This window comes from Calonectris borealis, chromosome 8, assembly GCF_964195595.1.
Source record: "Calonectris borealis chromosome 8, bCalBor7.hap1.2, whole genome shotgun sequence".
Taxonomy (NCBI): Eukaryota; Metazoa; Chordata; class Aves; order Procellariiformes; family Procellariidae; genus Calonectris; species Calonectris borealis.
This window is the reverse complement of record NC_134319.1, coordinates 11,123,666-11,149,590: the sequence shown is the minus strand read 5'-3', so window position 1 is coordinate 11,149,590 and position 25,925 is coordinate 11,123,666. Positions and strand designations below refer to the sequence as shown.

At 35.9% G+C, this 25,925-nt stretch overlaps 1 protein-coding gene across 29 annotated transcripts in view; it reads left to right on the top strand.

Moving 5' to 3' along the window:
- The window catches only part of MAST2 (microtubule associated serine/threonine kinase 2), a 228,833-nt gene that overhangs the window by 77,093 nt on the left and 125,815 nt on the right, over positions 1–25,925 (top strand). For 10 of the 29 annotated variants that reach the window (XM_075155903.1, XM_075155902.1, XM_075155911.1 and 7 more), the window contains exon 1: positions 6,288–7,185. The exons of the other annotated variants lie outside the window; for them this stretch is intronic. In XM_075155903.1, coding sequence (XP_075012004.1) covers positions 7,147–7,185 — 39 coding nt within the window. In that variant the 5' untranslated portion in view covers positions 6,288–7,146. Of the gene's footprint in view, positions 1–6,287; positions 7,186–25,925 lie in introns of those variants that run through there. 29 annotated transcript variants of the gene reach the window in all.

The window sequence follows — 25,925 nt, the reverse complement described above, 5'->3', positions numbered from 1 at the left end:
TTTCTTTTAAAAATGGTATTGTATTTGAAAGGTAGCATCAGAGAAGCTAGTTTCCATTCTGTTCTAATGCCAGTTTAACTTCAGGACAAGAATGTTTGCATAGTGAATTCAACATCTTCTGTAAATATTAAAATTTAATTGAAGATTCCTCTCCAAAGATGTTAGCTTTCAAGGGGGCTTGAGCCAAGGAACTTGTTTCTGCTTAGAAGCTGGTGTGTCTTCTGAATATACCTTCTATGGTACAGTAGGAAAACAGTTGGTCTGTAGATGAATGAACTCTTTCCTCCATCTTTGTCGACAGCAAATTTACATGTGTATGGAAGATTAGTGGGTGTGCCGCCTTTCATAATGTATTGAATGTGGGGGATGGGGCAGTCTTGCCCAGGAATCTAACCTAACAAACTGGAAACAGAAAATGCACTGTTAAAGCCTGATTACTGTGTAAACCTTGAGCATTTTAGACATTTTTTCAGCATTTCTTCTCCCTGGGACCAAGCCTCATAAGCAGAGTTTGTTGTGGTTCAGAATGAGTTCCTATTACAGTTCATTGTTAATGCACAGCTTTGCTCCGAAGGTCCTAGTTTATCAAACTGAATCTTGTAAACAGGCAGGAAATCCAGAAGAAATTCAGCCAAGCTGTCAGGCGAGTTTCCTTAGGTTGACTGCCAAGTTTGTGGGTTTTTTTGGTGGTGTTTTTTGTTTTTTTTTTTTTTTTTTTTTTTAAAAAAACAATTTACGTCATCAACCTTCCCTGTTTCAGTAGTCTGTCAGTTTATCTCAAAGGGATGCATTTTTAAATCTCCAGATAAACATAGCTTGATCAAAATAAATAAATAAAAAAACCCCAAACACTTAAGTTTCAGATTGACAGTGGAACATTTGGCTCATTTTGGTTGCACAGACAAATGTTACCAAAGACTTAAAAAAATTCCACTGAAATTGTCAGCTGATAATCTTTCAGAAAGCGATCTTTTCTTCCCAGCAGACAATATGTTATGTAAGGAAATGTTATATCTTTAAGGTTTGCCACAGCTTGATGTTCTGTTGTTTTTAGTTTTGACTAAATAGAGTAAGAAAAATAATGAATTTTGAATCATGAAAAATGTGAATTTTGAATCTCAGTATTGTAGATCAGGGAATTGTTCTTTTCAAAGTTCCTTGGTAATAAAAGTATGCACTAAAAAGCATTACATCTTGTTGCAGACAACTAAAAAGCTATTGCTTTATTTTAGCCTGATTTTTGGATGGGAGTACTCTTTGTGTGGCAAAGCACGAATAGATCTTCATCGTTGGATCATCCTATTGTGTAATGTTGACATCCTTCACACCATGTCTCCCACGATAGAGTCCCAGTTGTGTTGAGGGACTTTCTGGTGTTTCTGTAGTCAAGACTAAATATCCCAAGTGGCTTAATACCTTTTCTAAGTTGTCAATGTAAGTGGACTTAGACCTCTAGTGTTAGGAGTTTATGGTGTGCAGCTATTGAATTCACTTAAGCTGTACTAGTGAGTACACAAATTTTTTATCCACAGTGTAATGAACTGATTGCTAAGATAACCTTTACTGGTTTTGCTTTTATGGTAATGGTAGGTTGCCATTCTGATGCAACAGTACAGACCACAAAAGATGGATGCAGTGCCAAAATCCTGAAAGGAGTAGGAAGTCATAGCAAAATGAATTGCTCTCTTCTTCGTATTTTTCTTAATCCTTAATAAACTGGATGAAACTTTTTCCATGAATGTTAAGTGATTCCTGAAATATGCCTCAAGTTTCAATTACAATTTAAGATATGTAAAAGGTATTTTATATTCAGCATACATAGTACAACAAACAAACTGAACACAACTCAAAGATGAGCCATGTGATTCTACACGGATACTTCTTTGCCCATATGTATATAGTAGATACAGACTCCTTTCTTATTTATCTCTCTTTGCACTTGCTTTGGTGATTAGAAAATGTGAGTAATAGGATAATAGCTTATTCACAATTTCTCAATTATTTTTTTGTAAGATGTATTGTACATGAGAACAATCACACTACTTCATAGTGACTTCCTGTGGTCATTGCTTTCCTAACTGTGAAATTGGTATGCCTTTGGTCATCTTTCACTGATGCTATTCAGAAACCTGTGGGCTACAGAATAACTGAAAGAATTGTTGCTTTGATTATACTGAAGTTAATGAATGGAAAACTCCAGTCAACTTCAGACAGTTATTGGAACTGTTCTAACCTTTTAGATTTTTCCTCTTCAAAACAGAGAAGTAATAGATTTTGGTAGCAGGCAGTGGGATGAGGTCTGAATCAACATCGATGAGAAGAGATTTCTTCTTATCAACAGAAATGAAATACTTTTGGAGTCTGCTCCCAAGTATGTAATGTAAAGAGAAGGTACTGACCGAAATCTAAACGCAGACCACTCCTAGAGTTGATGTGCCTTTTGGCACATGAATAGGGAGTGATTGGACCAACAGATCTTTCACCTTTTTGCACTGAGGGGTAGGGTTGGTTACTGTCTAGCATGTAAGGAGTAAAATTCCAGGTCCTCTTAATATTCTTGAATGTCTTGTCATACTTTTGGTCTTTCCTGTGGTAATTAAAGGAGATTGAATTCCTGAAGTCTTTTAACTGATCTTTTTCTATGCTGAAAACATTTCTTTTGGATCTTTCCATTTTATCAATACTCATCTTGAAATATAGGTAACAGACATGATTTTCCATAATGATCTCATCAATATCATATACAGAGACAATACCACTCATTTATGACATGTAAGTTCTTTTGGTCTGTTCAGGGCTTACATAAACTCTCATAGCTATTACACTATTTTTAGAATTATTTTTTCAGTTTACAGTTTCACTGTTACCCCTAGTTCCTTTGTGGAGTTGATGCCTTTTAGGATGCAAGACACTGTCGTCTTCAGCAAGCACTACCTTTGTACTTTCTACCTAAATAAAAACATAGAATGATTATACTGGGTGAGCCCATTAGCTTATCGCTGATACCAGGTGTCTAAGGCAGAGTCTCTTCCCAGAACACTTGCAGCTGTTTGTGACTCTAGGTCATCTTCAGTGTATTTTCCTCTTTTAAGAGTTCTTGTCAGAGTCTTCAGTGGATTTTTCCAAAGGCTTTTAGCCATGCTTGTGATTTTTTTTTCAGCCTTCTACAGCAAGAAATAGCCCAATGTGACTATTGTGTAAGGCAGTACTTCCTTTTGTTTCTTTGAAAATTGCTCTTAGCCTCTTTTAATTCATCCTAGTATTGGCAAGCTGATAAGCTGTCCTTCCCTACTTATCGGACTAACCATTGCAGGAACATACTTACTGGAAGTTCACAGCTCTTTCCATTTCTTGATGTCTTCAAATCAAGATTGAATAGGTTTTTCAGAGAGAGAGCTGCAGCCAAAAAGAATTGGTTGGATTGTGTCCAAATGATCCCAATACCACACTACCCTTTCTCTTTTCTCGTTGCTGCAGAGCAAAGCAAAATTTCCCCCAGATTTGTTAATTTGGTGGAGGAAGGAAGAATTGAAGTAGGAGCTTACTAAAGTATTGGTGAGCAAACTTTGAATTCCCTCTTTTTATCCCCCTTTCTAATTTTCTTTTTAGTGAAATTGAGTGATAAGGGAGATACTGTAATTCTTAAAGGATTCAAATATTACATGATCTCCTTATTTTGAATTTTTCTTCTGATGAACAGATATTTTATTAGACCCTTTCTAAATGCTGCCTGCATCTGAAAACTTTGAGAAATTTGTTTTATGATTAATGTTTTATATAATTGGTAAAATTATGTTTTATGTACTTCAGTTTCTTTAATAACTTTCAGTAATATATCTCTTAGTAAAATGTCTTATACAAATACATTCTCACCTTTCATTGGAGACTTACCTGCAGACCTTCTAAGATGTTAAAATGAATGTCTAAGGATGGCGTAATGACAGATAAATTTCTAAAGGTAATATTTTGTAAGAAAAATTTTCCATGCCAGAGAGTTGCTTTTAAATTCCATTTGTCCTTTGCTTGATTCAGTTTGGTACTAAGTATTCTCTCCCACCCTCTTTCATCATCGCTTTTCTGTGGTAGATTTTGTTGAAGAAAGAGAAAGGGAGAGTGGATGAGTGTTAACAGTTAAATACAAGGGAAGAAAAGGTGGTCACCACATTCAGGATCTTTTTGGTGGTGGTTTTGGATCTGACATTTAAATAAGAATTGTTTGCTCTGAAGAAGGGAAGGGGAGAGGGAAGCTAGAGGAAAAACCATGCCTGCTTTTTTGCAGCAGCCCTGATTGGCTTCTCTACCCCAGAAACTGGGGAAGTGTGGCAGGCAGCCAATTTGAAAGCATTCTCCCCAAGAAAGCTTGAAATTTGGAAGAGAACAGATGATTCTCATGGTATTTTGAGACTTGTGCCAGCCTCAATCAATTATAAGTCACTTATGAAGACATTTTGAGAATTGGTGATGTCTGAATATTAAGGTAAATAATCCAGGAAGGATTAGATGTATATGTGCTAATGAGAATGTACTCAGTTACATTTTAGAAATAAGTGGGGTTATATACTATTTTATCAGGCTTAAACCTTTTCATTTAGTGGCTGATTCAGGAGGAAAATATAATGTGAATGGTATTGCATAATTGTTAAGATTCCTTGATTCCTCTCACAGTATATGTTGTTTAATGCTGGTGGGCTTAGAAGAGGTAAGGTCAATGATCCAGTTAGTGCATGGTCTAATATAAATATTCCTAAAATCTATTATAGACTCAAATAAACTGCAAAATGCGTGCAATATATCTGAGTATGCATGCCAAAACGTTTTGTTTCTATGGGATTTTTTAAGTAAAAATAGAATTTGTTTGACACTAATGTCTGATAAGTGAAGTTATAGTCTTTGGAATATTTTTCCGAGGAACCTTGTTTGATGGCAAAATGCAAGAAGTAATACTGAAATCCATCATAAATATTATCCCAGTGAAGAAGTATGATCATCTTATGTTTCAGTCTGCTTTTAAACAAAGCTTTATCTCTATTTTTATGCTGCTGTTCTCCCTGGTGACACGTTCTTAAGTTCTCAGAGTTTTGTGCATGGCTTGATCTTTTCCAGTTATATTTGCAAAAGAAGATACTGTTCCTTTAAAATCAAGTGGCTCATTGAGTTGTTTTTACTAGCGCGCTGCTTTTTATATGGTACAGTATACTCCATGCAAATGAGCTGCCTGCTCAGCCTCTGTGTGGCTGCTTGCCCTGTTGGGGAGCTCACAAAGACTCTGCAGACCTAATTCAGCATTCAGTTGTTTAAAACGGCAGATGGAAGGAGGTATCAGCAAGATGAGGATTTATTAGCTACTCACAATAAAAGACCACACTCGCTCCGCAGAGGATCAGAAAAAGCCTGGTGAATGGGATTGAGTTGTATCTGCTTTCAGCTGACTTTACAATGATGTGTTTAGCTCGTGTGACTCGGTCACTTAGCATGAAGATCAGCTAAAGATTTCCATGTAAATATATATTCCTTTAAGCACCATCAACCTGTGTGCTTGTATTGAGACTTTTTTTGGTTTGCAGCTGTCATAACTGTGGGAATGGGAACACTTCATCAAGCTGTGGTAGGCAGCCTACGGTCTGGGCTCTCATTGTTGTTGCATTTGCACACTTCAGGATGTCTGGCTGAAATCCCCTCATAAACACAGCTCTTGATGAAGTTTGATTTCTTTTATATATCTTGTGAAATCCTTCAGGGGCTGAAGTTACATTCTTTTTAAATACAGTATTTATATTCAGAAGTTATAAATAGGCTCTTCCTAAGCTTTTTTCAGGAGATGAAATCTGTTGCTTTAGCTTTCTGCTAAAAAAATTGAAGGTTGTTGCGGCAGTCGGTTGTTCATTATATTTGCAGTATTTCCTTTTTTCCTTTTTAATATAGAAAGGACGTGTAGGACAAAGGCTCCTTGACGTGCTCAGTAATTTAAATAATACTGGGATGAACATATCTAGATTTTTATTTTTATTGAAACGGTGTTCGGTATAGCTAGAAGCATTATCGTCGTTTATTTTTCAACACAGGCTAACAGCTCATTTTAAAATGTGATTGGGGTACTGTACATAAAGAGGAAAAGCCTTTTTTGACCTTGCTGGAGTTGTCTGTGTGAAGGTAGCGGGAAAACGGAAACTGCAGGACAGACTGAAAAGCCTCAGCTGAACTGTGCTTTTTCTTTTTTTTTTTTGCCTTTTTGCCATGGATGACGAAGAGGGAAGGGCTTCTTGAGACAGCTCTGTCAGTGATGAATAGATGAATGAATTCTTAAATGTTCAGAACTTGCAACATGTGTTCCAGACCCTTCAGCACATAGGAGTCGCAAGATCTCAGCAATGAACTAAAGAATGTGCCGTGTCTGCTGCATACGAGGAGGAGACCAGCATACCTCAGAGATAGCAGAAACAAAAGAATGTGCGACAGTATCTGAAGAATCTGACATTCGCTTTGGCTACAAAGGAGTAAAGGAATTTTTCAAAATCTGGAAAAATAAAATTTCTGTTTTTTCATAGTGAGGTTTTTCCATATCTTAAGTAATACTGTATCCTGTGTGTCCACAGAATTGATTTTTTTTTTTTTTTTAGTTAAGTGTGACCGTGTGTTTTTTAAAGGAAATGTGACCTGGATTTTGTGAGCTTATTATAAACAGTAAATGAAGGCAGCTGTTGTAGTATACTGATCCCTTATAACAGCTCAAGTAAATTGAAATAAAGCAAAAATATGTGTGTGGGGGGATCTGAATCAAATTCTACTCTTTGGCCTTACATGGAATCGTGGATTATTATATATTTCTAGACAGTTGTGTATATGAGGGGAATGAGACATTCAACTGTGAAAAGATTTAGGAAAGTCGAACAGATTTTTTCCAATGTGACCTGCTAAATCTGCCACAAAAGAGGCAGGCAAAATTATGTACAGATAGTCAGAGACCGTGGCTGCAGTTCTTCATGACAGGCAAGTGAAAGACCATGTCCTATTTTTAGCCAGTGGACAGAAAGAGGGTGGGAGGGGGAGAAAAGTTTGAAAATAATGGACTTCTTTAACAGTTAGAGAGCAAAGCTAGCCAGAAGCAAGCGAGCTTTAGCAGGAATTTGTGATCAACAGAGTCGAAATATGGATGATTCAAGTATCCTTCGAAGAAGAGGGCTGCAGGTAAGTGTAACTTCAGTCTACTTTTTTTTTTCTTCTGCTTGCAATGTCGACAGTCTCGTAAAAATGATGACAATCTTTCGAAGTAAATCAGGTTGACTGCGTACATAAGTGATGCTAGAATTTGATTTTTTCTGTTTTCACCTAGTGTATATTTTATTAATTAAAAGTAGGATTTTGTATAAAGTAATAAAAGAAAGTTTGTTAATTTCTTGGTTTATATCCAATAGTCTTGTGAATGTTCTTATGGAAAGAAGTGAAGTCTAAATATAAAGCTTACCTTATTTTTGAAACTTCACTTTTACAGATACTTATAAAAATCTGTTAAGTGACTTTTCAGACTTGCCTTAGAGTAGCCATTTTAGTTGAGCATTATTTAGAAATTAAATGTCAAAACAGAGTGAATATTTTCATTTATTTTAGAGCTATGCTTCTTTATTACTTCAAATGCACAGTAATCCAAAACCAGAATGCAATTCTACAAATAATATTTATATTTTATTTTCAAGAACTATCATTAAGTTGAAATAAATACTCCTGCAATTTGTTTTGAACTTTAACATACTAGTGAAGTTTTACTTTGTAGTGGTGCTGTGGAAGTTTTATTCAATTGCAATAATATGACAAATATGGTAATCTGGGTTAGTGTCAATGACGTATGACGACTGAACTGATTCTTATGGAGTAAAACGGCTGGAAGTGAGTGAGCTCCAAAATCTTGTGTGAGCTGGGCATGGAATAGATTTTTGCTTGAAAGCACCATATTCTTTTTTTTTTTTTTTTTTTTTTTGATATAGCCTATTACATACTTGCTAGCATAAATAATTGTTTATAGACCATGAACCCTGCCCATTAAACAATAGGACAGTCATGGTTAATTTAACTTCCTTTGAGGAAAATAAATTTACCGTTGTAACATACTACCATTCATACCTTACTGATGCTTTAAGGCAATCAGAGAATGATTGTTGCGTTATCTAAACGTGTTTCATGTCTCACCTTTTTAGTAAGCATATATTTTGATTTTTCTTTGTGTCAGCTTATTAATATTACTGAAATAGTTTGACACAGTGTGCTGCATATAACGTGGTGACATTGTGTTATGGTAGTTCATTTGCTCATCATAAAATTAGCTGTATTTAATTTTTGTATAACTGAGTATATAGGAATAAATAAGATTGTTTTTGGATAAACTGATATTTATTTTCAATGTATTTAACTAGTTAGAACTTCATAACCAAGAAAATTGTTTCTGACCACAGATAATCAAAATTTTTCAAGTCCTATATGCTGATTGTTTAGAGCTTTCCTGAGCTTAGAATTGCTCTGGGATGTTGTATCTGTTTGAGGTGTGGGGGAGTGGTTTTCATGATGATACTTCAGGGGAGTATTGGAAAAGGAAGGGAGGTTGGAGGAGCCCAAATGTCTACCAGTGGCAGCAGAAGACATACTGGGAGTGAGAATGCATTTCCCTAGTTTAGTGTAGTATGGTGGAATTTGATAATTTTAGTAGTCTTGAGTATTTACTGTCTATATGTGGTGTTGTGTCTGTATGCACTTGGGTAGGTATGTATAAATACACATGCATATATACAGGTGTAATTAATGTCTACATCAAAAATGCTTCGGGAACTAAGAAAATATGCTAAAAGGACATCAGGAAGTAAGGCAGATGTGTAAGTCCAAAAGGAAGCTAACGTTGCATCTTGGAGTAGACTTTTTAGAAGAAATTGTGGCTCAGAAAAGTGACCATTTTATAGGTAACTTCAAGTTTAACAATCAGGAAAAATTAAAAATCTGTTGGTTCGTGTTGGCACTGCTAAGGCAATATGTTTTAATTACTTTTTTTGGGGAGCTGGGTGATAATAGTTTGGAAACTGATGAAAAAATTACCTTCCTAGTTCAAACTGGATGTTGATGGCTTTTAAAATGAACATCACAGCCTAAATTAGGTCCTCTAATCCAATCTCTCTGCTCAAAGCAGCGCTAATTCCAAAGTTAGATTGGGTTACTGAAGATCTTGTCCAGGCTGGTTTTGAGTATTTCTAGGGATGGAGATTTTGCAGCCTTTCTTGGCACCTGTTCTGATACTTAATCACTTGCACTGTGAAAATATTGTTTCCTTTATATTTTGGTATAGAAGAACACTTTCCACAACCTATTAGTACTATTTCACGTAACATTTACAGATTGAGTACTGAAGACTGATTGAGATAAACAAATGAATTATTTAGTTTTTTTTTTTTTCCATGTCCAGTGTTCCTGTTTTATCTTGATAACCTCTGATTTTTTTTTTTTTTTTTTGGCTGTTTTTAACACAGTTGACTTAGACTTGTAGTGATGTGGCTTTGCTGAGACTGCCACGTTTTAGGGGTTTTGTCCTTTTCTGTTTTCATACCTTCCCGCTCATTTGGCATCTTAGATGATGGAATCCTTTTTATTTTTTGGTGATGTTTCAATCTTCCTTCTCATCTGCCTTTCCCCCTATTGCTTCCTGTAACTGAGTTCTCAGTATAAAGATGACGAACATACCTCATTCCTTTTGTGTGTTATTCCTGCTGACTAACAAAAGCAAACTGGTTTTTTTGTTTGTTTTCCTTTTTTCTGTCCCTACAGAGAGCACCAGCTATAAGGCTGTAATCTGAATTTCCAGGTGCTTTTCCAATCTCCCCACTCTTTGATCATATCAACAGAAATTTTTAATCTGTTACTGGATCAAACTCCTTTTCTCTAACCTTTCTGAAGTTTCTTTCACTTCGCTTTCTCTGACTATTTTGAAAGTACTGTTGGTCTATACCTTACTTATTTTCAATGGTCACCTGTTCAAGGACCTGTGTTGCACGACTCTCAGGTTTCCTTCTGCTCATCTCACAGGTGGCTTACTCTTTTCAAAACCTGTTCTTTTTTTGCCCTGTTAAGTAAGCCATTCGCCATCACCAGATCTTCCTGTTCTCTAACAAATGCATGCGTATGTAACAAATGCATACACCTTTTCCTTGTGCTGCTTGTTACCTCCATTACCAGAAATATACTTGATATCACTACTGTGATACTTTCTATCTTCTCTCGGGACTCTCTTACTCTATGATCCCCGCAGTAAATAGCAATGTAGTGGTGCAGGCGGATAACCTAAAGGAACAGGAATTGTTCCTACAGGCAAAGTCTATATTGGCGTGTGACTCTTCTGTATCACCTTCTTCATTTGTTCAGTCTGTTTTTGTTGCATTCTCTTCAGTGTTACAAATTTGTCTACAGATTTGTAATAGTGAAATATGTGGAAATGAAAATCCGGGAGGGGCAAACCAGATTTTCTGTGTGTGTATGTATAAATATGTATATATAAATGTATACACACATGCACACACATAGCATGCTCACAGTCTGATGTATCTGTGCAACAGTATTGACAGAAGGCTGAGAAAGTGCTTCTAATAATGGAATATTCTTTTAATTTCTCAGCTTTCATTTTAGCTAATGAACTTGGACTATTGACACAAGTTACTGCCTAGGGACAAGTGCTAATGCGGGTGGTGGAGCTGTTTCTGCTGTATTAGGCAGAGATCTGTGGTTTTTTTAAATTATTTGTCATGATGTAAAATACATCATGATGTTAGCTACAAATGTTATGAGGCTATCTAGATTTGTTGTCGTCCCCTATACATGTGTATCATTTGTTGTTGGGGGTATTTTTGTATAGATGAAAAGTAGTAGTACCCAGTGAATCCCTGTGAAGATGAGCTTGTATTTTGAATATCAACTTGTACTAGAAATTTGTGATTTTTTTTTCTTTGCATTACAGTAGCTGCTGCATGTATGCTTTTACTCTTCTCATACATGCAAGACATGAGAGTTTCTATCCCAAAAATCCTTAGGAGTAAGTGCAAGTAAGGAAAGTAACGAAGAGTGTGACATTACAAATTTCAGATGCTCGTAATGGAGCTTATTTTTGTGTTTGTGGTACTTGAACAGTGTTCAGATGTGGCTGGACATTATCATCACCACAGTTCTCTGCATCCATGTTTTCCTACAGAGTGCTAGCTCCCTTTCATTTTCTGCTGAAATTTGGGCTAAGTTCAACTAGTTCATTTACTTTGTTGGACCTTTTTTGTGCTGGTTTCAGTGCAGATGTGAAACAAACTGCATCACAGTACTTGAATGTATTTATACTGACTAGTGTTTCCTACTACACCGCATGTTTGGCTAAAATATTTATATAAAAAATATAAAAAACAGTAGAATGATTTCTGCATTCTAAAGATAAATCTTACATTTTCCTCCCGAGGGGGGGAAAACAGGGCTTGGAGAATACAATCTCCAGATATTTGGCAGACTTGTTTTTGAGCTTATTTATTTTCCTCAAAGAACTGAGCACTTTTTTGTTTTGTTTTATGGGGAAAGGGCATCAGGGAATCAATGGTTACACAAGCTCATTCTGTTTTAAGCTTCAGTATATTTAACAAGAGAAGGCTTACTGTACTGTTCAGTTTTCTGTACAGTTGAAACTTTCTCTGAGATGTCTTTGAACATAATTTAGAGACCCTGAAAATTGGCGTGCTCTTCAATATTGTTTCCTTAAGAGTATCTTTCATAATTACTGAAGACATTTTTTGCTGGCTACAGAGCTGGTTACAATATCTAATAAAGCATGCAATTAGTAAGAATGTTGCTTTTTACAGTATTTTTATAAAAAGTTAAAAGTAGAAATTGTATTCTATAAAGGAAAAGAAGCTGTTTACGGTGACGGGAGACTGTGAATGGGAGTCAAATTTGTTTTTTTTGTTCTGCTTTTTCAAAACTTTTGAAATATGTATTAACTGAAAGGTTAATACATAAATTTTAAATTAAAGGTTAACTTTAAATTTAGCATGAAAATGTATGCATACATACACATGTGAAAATCTTCAGATGAGTCTATTGGATTTGAGTTTTTTGAACTGCCTGCTACAAGGTATCCTGCTAAGGGAAATACTGGCACCTACTCCCAGGAGAAATCTAGCTTTGCTTTTACAGTCTTTAGAAGAAATTTGACTTTGAGTGGCTTTTTAAAATTACATAGATTACTCTCATCTTCACACCTTTGATTCTTGTGGTGCATTTTTCTTGACTTACATGTTTTCTTGTGCTATGCTGAGTTGTGCAAACCATCTGACAACTTTCAGTTACTCTGCACCCCCCTTTAAACTCCTTCCACTCCCCCAGATCCTCACTTCAGCGTTCCATGAACAAAACTTGGTCTGGCCAGGGATGTTGTTTGCCTTGGTTTGGGGTTTGGCCTGGACTATATAATTTTTTTTGTGCTTGAGACTTGGTGGGAGACAATAGAAAGTGTGCTGAAATGAAAGAAAACATTTAGGTTTTGAAGGGGATTGGTTTCTTTCCCGTACTAGAGATTTATATCCTTTTGGGATACCTCTGATGTGTTTAAAAGAAACAAAGGGAAAAAACCCTCACAAATTGAGGTAAAAAAGTTTGAGCATCTTTCCTTATAATCTTTGAGGGGATTGTTTTAAATAGCATTCTTCTAAAATCTTTGAATAATAAACAATATAAATTGGATAGTATTTCTCTTAATCAAGCTAAACACTGGTGTGCATATGCTGGCTTCCTGTAATTACCAGTAGTGTTCTCATGTATACGTAGAATAATGGCTTTCCTCTGTTCTTAAGACAACAGAAGAATGACAGTGTTATGTTTATATCAAAGCAATGCTGACAGGTCTGATTTGAAAGCTCAAGCTTAAGTGTTCTTTAGAAAGCAAAAAGGCAATTTTATTGGAATTCTGTTTAGAAAAAATGTGGATATTTGTTTGAGTCATGGAAATTACCTCTGGAAGATAACATTAGAAACTTGGGTGTAAAGTTTCACATTTGAAGTCTGGAATAACTTAGGGTGGTTTTCTGTAGTTACTTGTCATTATAGTTACTTGAAGAATTCAAAACTCCAAAAGAAAAAACAAATTTCCCATGGAACATAATCACATTTTCTCTCTAATTTAGATTCTTTGCATTAATAAGAATTATTTTATACTGCTAAGAGATTTACCAGGAGCATAACCGAATCCACGGATCAGATGTCTGCTGAAGGGCTTCCAACAGTGATGATGTAGGCAGTCACCAGTTATATTGACATCTGAAGAAGAGGTGGTAATACGAGAAGATGAATAAAAATAATTTATGCAGATACTGAAATTGTAGTGTATCTTAGGATACAAGAAATTGCATACTTTTTTTTTTTTTTAAAATATTAGTTTAAAAAAAGTCATATTCTTCTTCCAAAAGAAACAAGATTTTATGCTCAGACTTGGTTCCTATTCTCCCAGTAAAATTTCAACACCTAAAATTAATTAAAATTTGGTCTGGAGAAGATGTCCAAAAGATAGTCTAAGTTCTTCAGCTTCTGTGAAAATTAGCAGCTGGCAGGAGAGGGCTCCACATAAGTGTTATCACAGCAGTGAAGGCCAAATGAACTGCTGTTATACATAGGTTGGCTGGTTAATAGCTGTGGGTGTCCAGACTAGCTGGACAGTGTTTTGTTTAGGTGGAGTGTCTGAAGGGACTTGAGGAGAAAAAGGATTGGGGAACACTGGCTACAGATTAATGGTTACTAGAATTCATTAACTAGATCAGTCATAAGCAACTTTTTTTGACTGAACTCAGTCTGTGGAAACAAATTGTGAAGTTTTATTATGCGAGTCTGTTATAATCTTGTGCTTGGATGCCACCTGTTATAGGAAAATGGATTGTTATGATGTGTATGAGTATACTACATCTCATTGTAGGACTGAGGATTCATGCTCAGAGAGGTGTGCAGCATCGTTGATTTTTGGTGGATATCTGCCTGGCACATGAGCTTTCACACTGGTTTGATTTTTCAGGATTGGTGTTTATGGTCCACTTTGCAATGGAGTAGGAAATGGAACTGAGAGTTTGGGGAGCATATGTTTCTGGCATTCACTTTGAAGACATTAGAAAATATGAAAGCTTGTCAGAATATAAAGTCCTTGAAATATTGACAGTGATAAAAGGTTAAATGGTTTGCTCAGGCAGAAAAGACAGCATTTAGCTGCTGTCTTCGGGGTATTGTTAAATTGGTCTAATAATTTGCTATAGTTATGCTTAAATAAGTGCTTTCAGTTTGTCAGTAAGGACTTTGTGAATGTTTGTATAGCTGAACTAAACTTTTTATTTTCAGCCTGTGAGAAAAGTTAAAAATGCCAGTAATTAATTGTATTACTTCAGGAAGAAAGGTTTTGTTAGCAGATGAAAGAATGGTGGTATGTGTGTGCATCTGAGTCTAAGCAGATGTTGGACAAAGGGGTTCTTCCCAAAGATAAACAGTAGTATCTTTTTCATACGTTTCATTGGCTTGAAAGTGTCTGCTTGATAGACTTGCTCATTGCCAGGAGGGCACAATGAAGTTTTTGTTGCTGCTGGTAGTTGTGTAGAGAGTGGCTTTTGTTTCTTTTCCTTGCCATTAGCCACTTGGGGTGCTTCACTTGTGTTAATATCACTTCATTTTGTACTTGCTTAATGCTGGAAATGCCAAATCTTAAAAGAAAACCCAGTTCTCCAACCTAGCAACATAACATGTTGCTACTGTGCCGCAAGACTAGTGTTTAATCTGCTTATCTTTAATAGTCTTCGCTGCTTACACAGACCCACTTACCTCTTTAATGAGAAGAAATGTCCTGCAGTGAGGCAGCATGTTTTTTGCTTCTAGGCCTATGTCATCAGATGAGCCTAGAAGTTGAAATTGGTTAGAGCACTTCTATTTTCCTGTCAGTTCTGCTGATTATGGTTGCCTCCTCAGTTTCTCTAATACATTGAAAGATAGTGGTTTTTGTAAAAGGAAACCTAATTAAAACATGCCAGGTGAAAATCTAATTTTGAAAAGCTATCAGTATTGATTGGGGGCAGGTAGTCCTCTCATATTTTCAAGGGATAAATATGAAGTATCTTTGCATTCTGAATATTTGTAAATTGTGGCTACTGGTCAAATAAATGACGAAAGTGTATTATGAGTTGCATTATTTTAATAACACCTAGAAAAGGCTCTCTAAAATGTAAAGAGACATTTAAAGTCAGTTGTAAATATGTAGCAATATTTCCCATATGATTTAGCAGTTGTTCCTCTTTTACTTTGTATTAAATTGCTTTACCTAACCCATTAGTATTTATGGGACTTCCAGAAGGTACGGGATTTTACCATTTCTGGGATCAAGACAGGATAGGCTTTTCAGGGTTGGTTGTTCTTGAATTTCTAGAAGCTATTATTAAAAAATATGGAGTAATTTGTAGACACCAGAGTGTGTCTGGGCAAAATGTCTGTTGTATTTTTGTGTTATTCTCTGAAGTATATGATATTAAATCTTCAAATGGGGTTTATTTTTAAAAGTTGCATACCCTAGACTTTTTTGATACGCATACTTAGCACAACAGTGAGATGCAGCTCCATGAGCAGCAGAGTCTTTTTGCCCACCAGAGCAGTGTGCAAATGCGACTATTTTTCTCTTAGGATCCAAGACAGTTCAGGTATTCCCTGTAGTTTGTGTTCAACTGTGTGTATATACTCTGAATTTTCAAATCTGTGAATACATTTTAGAAGCCTTTTTCCTTACAGGAACAAACTGTTTAAAGTTTATATACTCTTTCAGGAATCGAAAAAATGGGGTTTGGTGGACTTACTAAAATTTTGTTATCTGAATGTTCATGTTTCTGCTTGTAGAAGGTTTTTCTCAATTATCATGCAGGTTAAGTACTATAATTTCTGGCCTGGCTATCAGTGGCACATTTGAAAGAAATTGCTAAACAAAATAAAAGCCACCTAAAAATACAGGAAATTCAAGTATTATGGAAATGATTTATTAGACTAGGTTTAATGTAGCCAGGTATGCTTTAGAAATACGCGCTTTACTCATATCTTGTGAAAACATTGTATTTATACTGTAAATAATGCAGTGCAGAGTTCCTTAAACTTGGCTTATGAGCTTTGAAATCATTATCTCTTTTTGGAAAATTAATTACAAATCACATTTTGTAGTTTTGTGATTCAGAGCCTAAAAGAAAGACTGATAGGTTATGCATCTATTCATTTGAATTTGCTAGTCATATCTGTTCCACATTAGACAGCTAATTCAGTTTGAATTCCATTATTGTATACTAGAGCATAAATACATAATACATGGCATTTTACATAAATGCTTCTCTGTGATTAAACTTTGAAGTTTCTCTTTTTGCTTTAAGGATCAAGAATGATATCCCATAAAAAGTATTAAGTTGTTTCAGATTTTGATGGTCTTTATTCTAACATTCAGCCTCACTGTCCTTAACTATTCTTCCATATAAATGTTATTGATATGTCTGAAGGTAATAAGGTCCATTTTTGCATGCATTCTGACATTTTGTCATCTGCTGCGGGCATTTGGGTGAAGTGTTCTGCTGCAGGCTTTTCATAATATAGTGAATAAAGAATTTAATTCTTCTGCTTTCTATGCAGAATATCCTGACATAGTCATTGCTGTCCTTTTAATGAATTTCTTCTTTCTTAAATAAATTACTGCATTTATGGTTTTGTATTCTTGTTTCTCTTTGGAGATGAGATACATATCATTAAAATCAGGGCTTTGAAGTTAGCAGCGCTTTGTTTATGAATACAAACAAGTAATTCTTTGGATGGAAAATGGTTCAACTTTGTTTTTACCTGTCTTTGGTCAAATCTATAAATGACTGACTTTGCTAATGGCAGTGCTCCTTTTACATCAGATTGTTTTGGCACAACAGATGCTTTTGTAGCCGAAGGTTTCTCTTTCCAAAATGCTCTTGGATATTAGTGTGATAAAATCATGTTAGGAATGAGGGTGAATATAGTTATTGCCTATTGTATGGCATAGCTTAAACAACTGTAACCTGATACAATTACTTTTAAATTACTTTCATCAAAATATGAAAATATTAATTGACTTTGACTTTTATAACTTGTTTTACATCAGCATAGGCTAATAAATGTCACTTGTATTGGCAGCCAAAAAGATGAAATTATATCAGATGTCATTGGGGTAGGTTAGTGTAGTCCGTGATTAAGGTCCTTTCTGCTCCGTTTGTTCTGTGAGCTGTAGCTTGTACATGCTGGTAATGACTCTAGGCTACGTTGGTTTGAAATAGAACAAGCCAAACCCATGGTCATCTCCTTCGCAGCAAATTTGTGGCCCTCAGACTATTACAAAGTGTTATCCAATATTGTGCTGCTTTTTGTCTTTAAGTATATGTAGTGATCTCCTTCTCTGTAAAAATGTGTGTAGTTTAGCTTTATTTTTCATAATTGTAGTGAGTGATTTGGCCAATGTGGAAGAGTGTGTACTGACTAGAAGAGAGATCCCCCTGTGGGGGCTAATTGTTGGATGCCTCGTGGGAGGGGATTAGGATCTTAAAAAACTTAAACAATGAGGATAAATTTAAAGGCCAGAGGGATGGATTGTGGTGAGGTAAAGGCAAGAAAAAGATTGGAGGTGACTTAAACAGGGACATGAGTGGTTTTACATGTCAGATTGATATGAGGATTACAAAGGCTGTGGGCTGACAGTTTATTCTCTCTAATGGTTTCCAGTCATTTACTATTTGTTTTTCTAGCTTTTATCTTCTCTTCATTTCTTAAATGTGAATGTTGTGCAGCATCACGTTCTTAGCTTTGTTGACTGTTTTGGCAGGCCCTACCTTAAAACTCTGTGGGCCAAATTTAAACCTGGCAGTTCTGTTCAACTTGTGTCTCAAAAGCATTTCTTTATGAAATAGCACCCAAAACTTGTTGTATTGAAATGGGCAAATATTAAAGGTTTTTCTAACAACTGTATGATCGGGGACAGTTTTGCTGTGTACTGGTGGCTGCCTGCTTGTAAATTTTGATAGTTTGACAATGCTGAGCTGATATTTTTCTTCCAAAGTGGCTACCATGAAGAAAGCCCCTCAGGGACATGAGACTACTGTAGACTTTGAGAAAGCAATGTTGTGCTTGATTAAGTTTAGACAGATGATGGAGTGATGTAGTAAAATCATTTTTGTTAAGGCATAATATAACAGAGAATGCAATGTAGTACCATTGGGACTGATAAAAATGAAATACTAAAGAAAAACCATGCCCTTACATATAGCTTTCAGCAGCAGACGCAATAGATGTAATTTAGTTGTGTGGTGCTGGAAACATAATATTGATTTACCATGAATCAAGAGAAATAGCTTGTACCTTGCCTGGTTGTATAGATTGCAGCAATCTTGGTGAAACGAATTACCTAAAAATGGTACTGTAAAAGAATTCCTTCTTTTTGATAGAGATGGGGAGGCAATTGTAGCCAGGTAAAAAAATCCAGTTACATGTCTAAATGAGGAGCTGAGAGGTACTTCATGTACTGTTGCTGGGAACTGCCAATTTCTCATGTACTTAACTCATACTTTTTAAAAAAGAATAATTTATTGAAAGCTAGCCTCCACCTAACTTGCATAAAATTGAAGGAGGAGATTTAGTGGAATGAGAGGGGTTTGGGGTAGAACTTGCCTTGCATTACTTGCTCATATAACTTCATCTTTTTTGTGGTGTTTGTGTACCACAAGATAACCATATTTTTTTTTCTGTTTTTAAAAAAAAGAAAAAAATGAAACAAAATAGCATTTCAGGTAAAATTGCAATGACTTCAGAGAAGGTTAGTTTGGTTACTGCATGGCATGTAACTTCTTTCTATTTTTCTGTTGGTCTTTACTAGGTGAACGGCTCCTTGCTTGTGTTTTTTTGGCAGACAATATAATGCTGACAGTTTTACTGACTTCACCTTTCAACCAGAAACAAATTTGTTTTCTTATTGTTTAAGAAGCTGGTGTATGGCTTTCATTCATTTATTCCTTAATCCTTGGGTGACCTAGTTTCTTCCTGAAGTAAAATGAACTTGAAATACCCTTGATATATACACTGATATTTTAAACAAAGCATTCTAGTATTGGTGTCTTGGGTTCTTGAAAACTGTTGTTTCGGGTCTCTTGATGCACTGGTCACTAATATCAGGTGAAAGTGAATATTCAAGAAACAACTACTTATTTTTATTTTATTTTTGAACTTACAAAAAATTCCCCATTGTAGGCAAATTAAAGCCTTCTGACAAGAGGGCTTTATCTCCCTTCATTACTCTTCTTTTACCCTTAAGCCACAGCGTGCAGATCCTAGTTGTTCTGCAGGTGAAGTCAAACAGCATTGCAGAACTGTGCATGTTGTATAGCGGGACTCGAAAGGAGGCTTCATACTTATGTATGTTCTGTTTTCTGAAAACTTTGGAGTTTAACAACAGTTGTTTCAATATTCTCTACTTTTCTGTCAGGAAGTATGCTTGATTAGAGGGCTGCTAAATTAATGGCAGCAGGGTGCATTGTGCAAATGAAACCTGACCACTTGAGAAGAGAAATCATGTTTTAAATGGAACAGTTGCATTTTTTTTTCCCCAGCTAGCCAACTCAATTTCTCCCCAGGTATTCTTGGTGAAGTATTAGTGCTTCTAAGCTCCTAGGAGGCAGATTTGAGAAAGCATTAAAATAATTCCTTCTGGTATTTCAAGAGCTTCCTGTTCTCCTGAAATAAAAAAATATAGCAAGATATTTAGCTGTAAAAATAGGCTACCTTTGTATGTGGGCTGGGCTTTTGGGTCTGTGCTGAGTGTTTTTGTGGAGTTGGTTGATTTGGCTTTTTTCTATTTTATAAAAAGGAAGAAATGAACAGTTTGTTTTCATGAACCAAAGAGTGGCATAAATTTGCAGTCATTTTGTGTGGAACAAGTTGTTGTTAGAATGTGGAAGGATGGGTGACCCAAATTGTATGTGAAAGCTGCAAGTGCTCAAACAGTTTGAGATGCTGAGTCAATTCTAATAGAACTTGCAAAAAAAAAAAGAAATAAATTAAATTCCTGTTTAATACTGGTGTAACAGGCAGTTTTAGGTATACTGTATTATGCTATACAGGGAAATAACCTTCTATAACTCTTGAAATGAATGGGAATTCTTTCCTAAATGTCAGCCATGTCCCACATTCTCTGCCACTTGTAGTCTTGGATGTGTGTCAGTTTTAAAAAAGCAAAAATAGAATAAAATCCTCTTATTAGTGATACAGATAGTGATTGATAGTTGGTGTTATGGCTAGAAATTGGTTTTAAGCATAATATTTTGGAACCGTTTGAGCAATGCTGTAGGTTTTACTTAACCTGCCTCTCTTACAAATCTTGTTTCTGTTCTTTCCCTCAGTCTTTCAAACATGCAAACAGATGTATTTGAACAAGATATCTCTTTTGGTCCATTTGAAAAAACATTCACTTTACTGTTAAATACTTACTATTCTTTTTCCCCCCCTCTGAATCTTCCGTTTGGGATTTGTGTTGTTGCTAATTTGTGTACTCCTAAAATGTTATGTGCTTCATAGCAGCCGGAAAACCACATAGAAACAGAAAACGAAAAATTATACAGACAAAGTATAAAAATATCTGTAAATATATTTTAAGTTGTAGCAAAAGATTGTGCTTAATTCTCTGAATGGAGTAAAGGTTTCCCAGATGGAGGGCATCTTAAAGACTTGTACTTGGAAAATGTAGACAAGGGAGTCAAAGTAACTCTAAAGATCATAAAATACAGCTGAGAGAGCAATAAGGTAGAGATAAACATTCATAGAATCTGAACATGATACTGGTTTTTAAAGGTTAAAATTTTAAATCAAATTCAGAGGAAATCTGTTTTAATTAAAAATGAGGTAATATGAGAATAATGAATGTTGAAATGTTAAACCAAAGACTACTAGGAACAAAAAGATCATCCACCCATCCAGCTATCAAGTAGCTGTTGAGTTCTTAGGGAAAACTATAGATTTAAAAAGAATAGAAAAATCATAGATGGAAACAAACAAAATGCTACTTTGAAATAATTTTATAAGTTTATATGAGAGAAATACTAAAGGGATTGCTTTGGAAATATGTTCCTTGCCTTTTAGTTGCCCCGTCAGAGAAGATGATCTAGTGAATGGTTAGGTTTTGTTTCCCATATTAAAATCCATGTTTGGGTCTTTTAAATGCTTCCATAGACAATCTATTTGTATTATCTTTTACTAAACTTCGGAGATAAATTGTAAACTGAAAGAGTTGGTTTCAAATGCATATTATGGAAGAAAGGTTGCAGTGCATGTTGAATCTCATCATATGAATACACTGTCTTTTGAACATTTCTGGAAGCAAATCTTATTTTGCTGCTTTAATATGTTTGAAGTCCAAATTAATCTTACACCTAGATTAGCATTACTGGGATGTGATAATGGATTAAATACTGATCTTTTTTGCCCCCTATTTCATCAGCTGCTTTCTTCTGCAGGAGTGGTAATTGCTTTGGAATGGAAATCTTCAAATAGTATTTCAGTTGATAAAGATTTGTGTAATATCCATGCAGATATTCTTTTGCATTAAAAAGGATTTTTTTCTACTGATTATTTTGACACATGTTAAATAGTGTAAGAGATATCAGAATGTGAATCATAATTCCTTAAAGAACTCGTGTAATAGCTATATGAGTAGTCTTGTGGAAATATAAAATCATAACATGGAGATCAGCTCATGAAAACTTTAAACTAAAAATATGAGTATCAAGTAAGAAATAGAACATTTATCATCGTTAATACACCTAATGCCACAGGATTGACTATATACAAAGTAGAACTATCATAAGGGGACAATGTACAGTATTAGCTCAACAAGAAAAGTACAAACGTTAGTACTAACATTAGAAGAAAAGTGCTAACATCACTAATGTGAATAAGGTCTCCTATTTTTGATCCAGGTAAAAATTCATCTATACTATTTTGGTCTGGAAGATTAAAGACATAGCTGCAAATTTGATGGAAATCCAACCTCAGAACAAATAGAAGTCAGCTTTCAACATCAGATGAATTCACCAGAGCAGGCGAGTGTTAAGAAAGTTAATGAAGATAATGTAAGTAAGGCTTGTAATGGACTTGTAGCGGTGCACGTGGCTAGCTACTGCATCTGAACTGAGATGTGGCAGCTTTGTGTCCTGTCCTTACCTGCCCACTCGCAATAGTTTGACCACGGCCTGGTTTGCAGGCAGTTTGAGAATTAACTGAGAAATAAGATCACTTATGCTATTCTCCAAGGACAATCTCAAAACAATGGGAAAAACTTCATTGCAATTTGTAAGAGCAGCCAATATGCCACTGGGATTATGATGGTAACTCCTGCTTGCAGGAAAGAGATTAGAACTCCACTGACAGCAAAATATTGAATAAGAACACCTGCTAAACACAATTTGAACTTTCAATAGAGAAAAAAACATTGCAGAGGACAAAAGTGGGAAAAACCACCAACCAGTGGCATAATTTTAAAATAAATTGATTTTTGGACGTGGGAGGTTACTTTCTGATGACAAGACATAATAACAAGCTAATACTAAAAGAATAGCCAGATATTGTATAGGCTCCCTTTGTCGCCTAGAGGTGGACAAAGTAGAACTTTCTCCAAAATACATAGAATTCTAATTTTTACAAGTAATACAAGATGCTCATCCATTAACAACACTGCCAGTAATCAGTGTTAGAAGATCTGAAATAATCCTTTCTCAGTTTATAAAGCTTGCATCTTCATCTCCAGAAGCTGATCAGGAGAGACCTGTCACTCTCCTTTTATTGCAGTATTAATGGTGGAGATTAATCAACTGGTGTATTTCCAAAGTCCGTATCATAAGTATGTGTAATATGAAATTTAATAACCAAGTCAAAATTAAAGTAAATATTTTCATTGGTGCTAATTCTTTTTTCAATGGTGAAAGCCTTATTGTTTAGAGATGCAAAAACCTGAAATAACCGCTCATGATAGTTGCTGGAGGAATGGAGTCAAATGAGAAAACCTTTGGATTCTTGGTAGCTCGCTCTTCTGGAAAAAATCCTGATCCACAGTGTCGTCTGTCTTCTCCTGGAAAAAATCCTGATCCACAGAGTCTTCTTCACCAGTTTGATTCCTAGCACTGGAGTGCATCCTTTTGTGAAAAGACATGGTGGTTTAGCTCCATCCATCCCAAACGACACATTAGGGGTTTAAGAAGTATTTCAGCTGGGAACTCAGTGTATTGGCAGCAGACAGATCCTTCTGTAGTCTTCATTTGCTGAAAAAACAGGCTGATAGTCTTGCAGTTAATCTCTTATAAGGTAACTTGTAGCACGGTGTACTAACAGAGTGGAGTAAAAAGCCAAAAAGGTTGTATGTAACTAGAGAGGATTCACTGAAGATGAGCCACAAAACAAACAAAAAAGTGTCCCCACAGAAAATGGCAATGGCAGCCGTAAAATCAGATAATAAAGCGATCCTACCATGAAGGCAAAAAAGCAAAAAACAATTAATCCCCCCCAGAGAATCAAACTAAACAGAAAACAAAAAGCAAACAGGCTTAGTGCAGAGAAACACAGGCATATAGCAGCGGCCATGTTGCCACTAAAAAAATCCTATCCTTAAGCAGATTAGGAAAATTCCTCTTGTGCTAAGCTTTCACAGTTTGCCTGCTATATATATTCTAGGCTACTTTTGAATGCCTCCATAAACTGCATGTCTAGAGAATGCATTCCAGAAACCTGTGGCTTTTAAGCCTTTTGTTGTCCAAAGAAAGAAGTCAGTTTTAAAAGAAGGTGTTATAAATAATACTGCAATCTGTGCTGCATCAGTGCATTGGAACAAAATTTGCTCTTCTGGTTTCTTTGAAGTTTACGTATGTACGAATGAAAATTTGTTAGCTTTCCATTTATCCCAAGAAAATAGAATTTCTCTGTATGTGTGTGTATTCATAGAAATTGTATGTGTATATATACATATGTGTCCAATTGTATCTCTTTAGGACCACAGAGAATGTAGGTACTTCATAATGTATGTTGCTACTGTTTCAGAAGCGTGGTCTTCTGAAAATTAGAAACTTCTAATTTCCATTTCCAGCACATTTGCGTGCATCCATTTGTATGCATCATTTCTTGTGCCAGCATTGTCCTTTGATCTGAGTAGATTTCCTTCCATGGGAATTCTCATTTGATTTTACTCAATGAATCCAAGAGACTGTCCTCACTGCAGCCAAAACCTACTTTTGCTGGAATGATGGCTGCCAGCCTTTGAATATTCATTTATTTTAGATGAACTGGAGACACTCCTTGCTGAACTATGGAAGGGACTGCTCAATGCCTGTCCTGTCACACTGCAGACCTCTGAAGCTACCTTTCTTCTTTTGGCTAGAAAGACAAGTCAGTTCCTCTCTTCTGAAAACTTGGTCCTTAAAGTTGGTGCTTGGAGTTTTTTTTCTAGTTTCAGGCACAAGTATATATTACATAGGAAAATGAATTTTAAGAATAGTAGCTAGCTGTCTCGGCTAGGAGTCTGGGATTTGTCTTTGTGAATGACATGACCAGAACCAGACATGGCATCATAGCTGCTGATGTGTTTCTGATTGAGCTAATGGCATTATAATAATTTCCATATTATGTTCCATCCTGTTCTTGACACTGCCTAACAGCTTGTTTGCCTTTTTTTCCAGACTCCAGCTATACATTGTCTTCAGTGAAATGTTCACAGTTTCTCCTTTATCCTTTTTGAAATTAGTGCTAGTTTGGCCTTACATGGGTATATGAGTAGTTAGTTGTGTATATATTGATTCTGGCATTGTGTTGACCACTCACCTAATAAATTCCTCACACTGCCAGGGATTTACAGAAAATCTGCAAGTTTGGTCTTGTGCAGCATCTGCTAAGGTACTGTATGCTGGAATTAATGGAAAACCTTGAGGTCTCCTATCTAACATTTTGCTGTAATAAAATAATTTACTTCTGATCTTCTGCATTTGTTTTTTTTTACTTCTGGATGTAAGATATTTCACACGCCTAAAGCATTACCCAGCTTTCTGTTTGAGCATATGGGATACTGAGAATGCTTAGCCTATTCAGAGATGCAGGAGTGCAAGTAACAGGATTTTCTAATTTGTACAGTGAGCAGGGGACAACAAAAAGGTTGCTTGTCATCAGGGAAGAGAGAGAATGCTGCAAGTCAGCATTTAAAAAAAAAAACCAAAACCCCCCAAAAAACCAAAACCCAAACCCAACAAAACAACAAACCAAACATGCTTTTTTATCTCACCTATTTCTAATTTGCTTAATAAAAGCAGAATATGGTGGGAAGAGAGCAATCCTAATCACTTACTTAAAGCAAAAGCTTAACTAATATTAGCTTCCAATACCTAACACATTTTAAACACAAGATACAAGTAAAAATCTAGTGTCTAAGTGAAGGGTTCTCCCGTTATTGCAGAGAATGCAAAATATACGATTATGTAGTCAGTGAGCAGGCCGTTAACGTGTGCATGCGGTTCAAGGAGTTCCAGCACTAAGAGAACAGGTTTGCTCTTCTAGGCTGAAAGTAGCTGAACTGGACCAACTTAGTAGAGAGGTTCATAGATGAGACCTACGGAGACATGATAGGGTACTCCCTTCTTAACTGTCGCAGCCTCTGTGCTGCTGCTGAGAATGTGCATTTTGGAAAAAGAGGGCAACCTGCTGGCAAGCATGGACCCAATCTTTTGGACAAGACCCACCTTCCAGGTGATGTCACTGTATCCTTCTGTACTGAGGAGGCTCCTGCAGCAGAGGTGATCCCTAAGGCTAAGGGGAAGCTGATTGTGATAGTGGGAGATTCTGTTAGT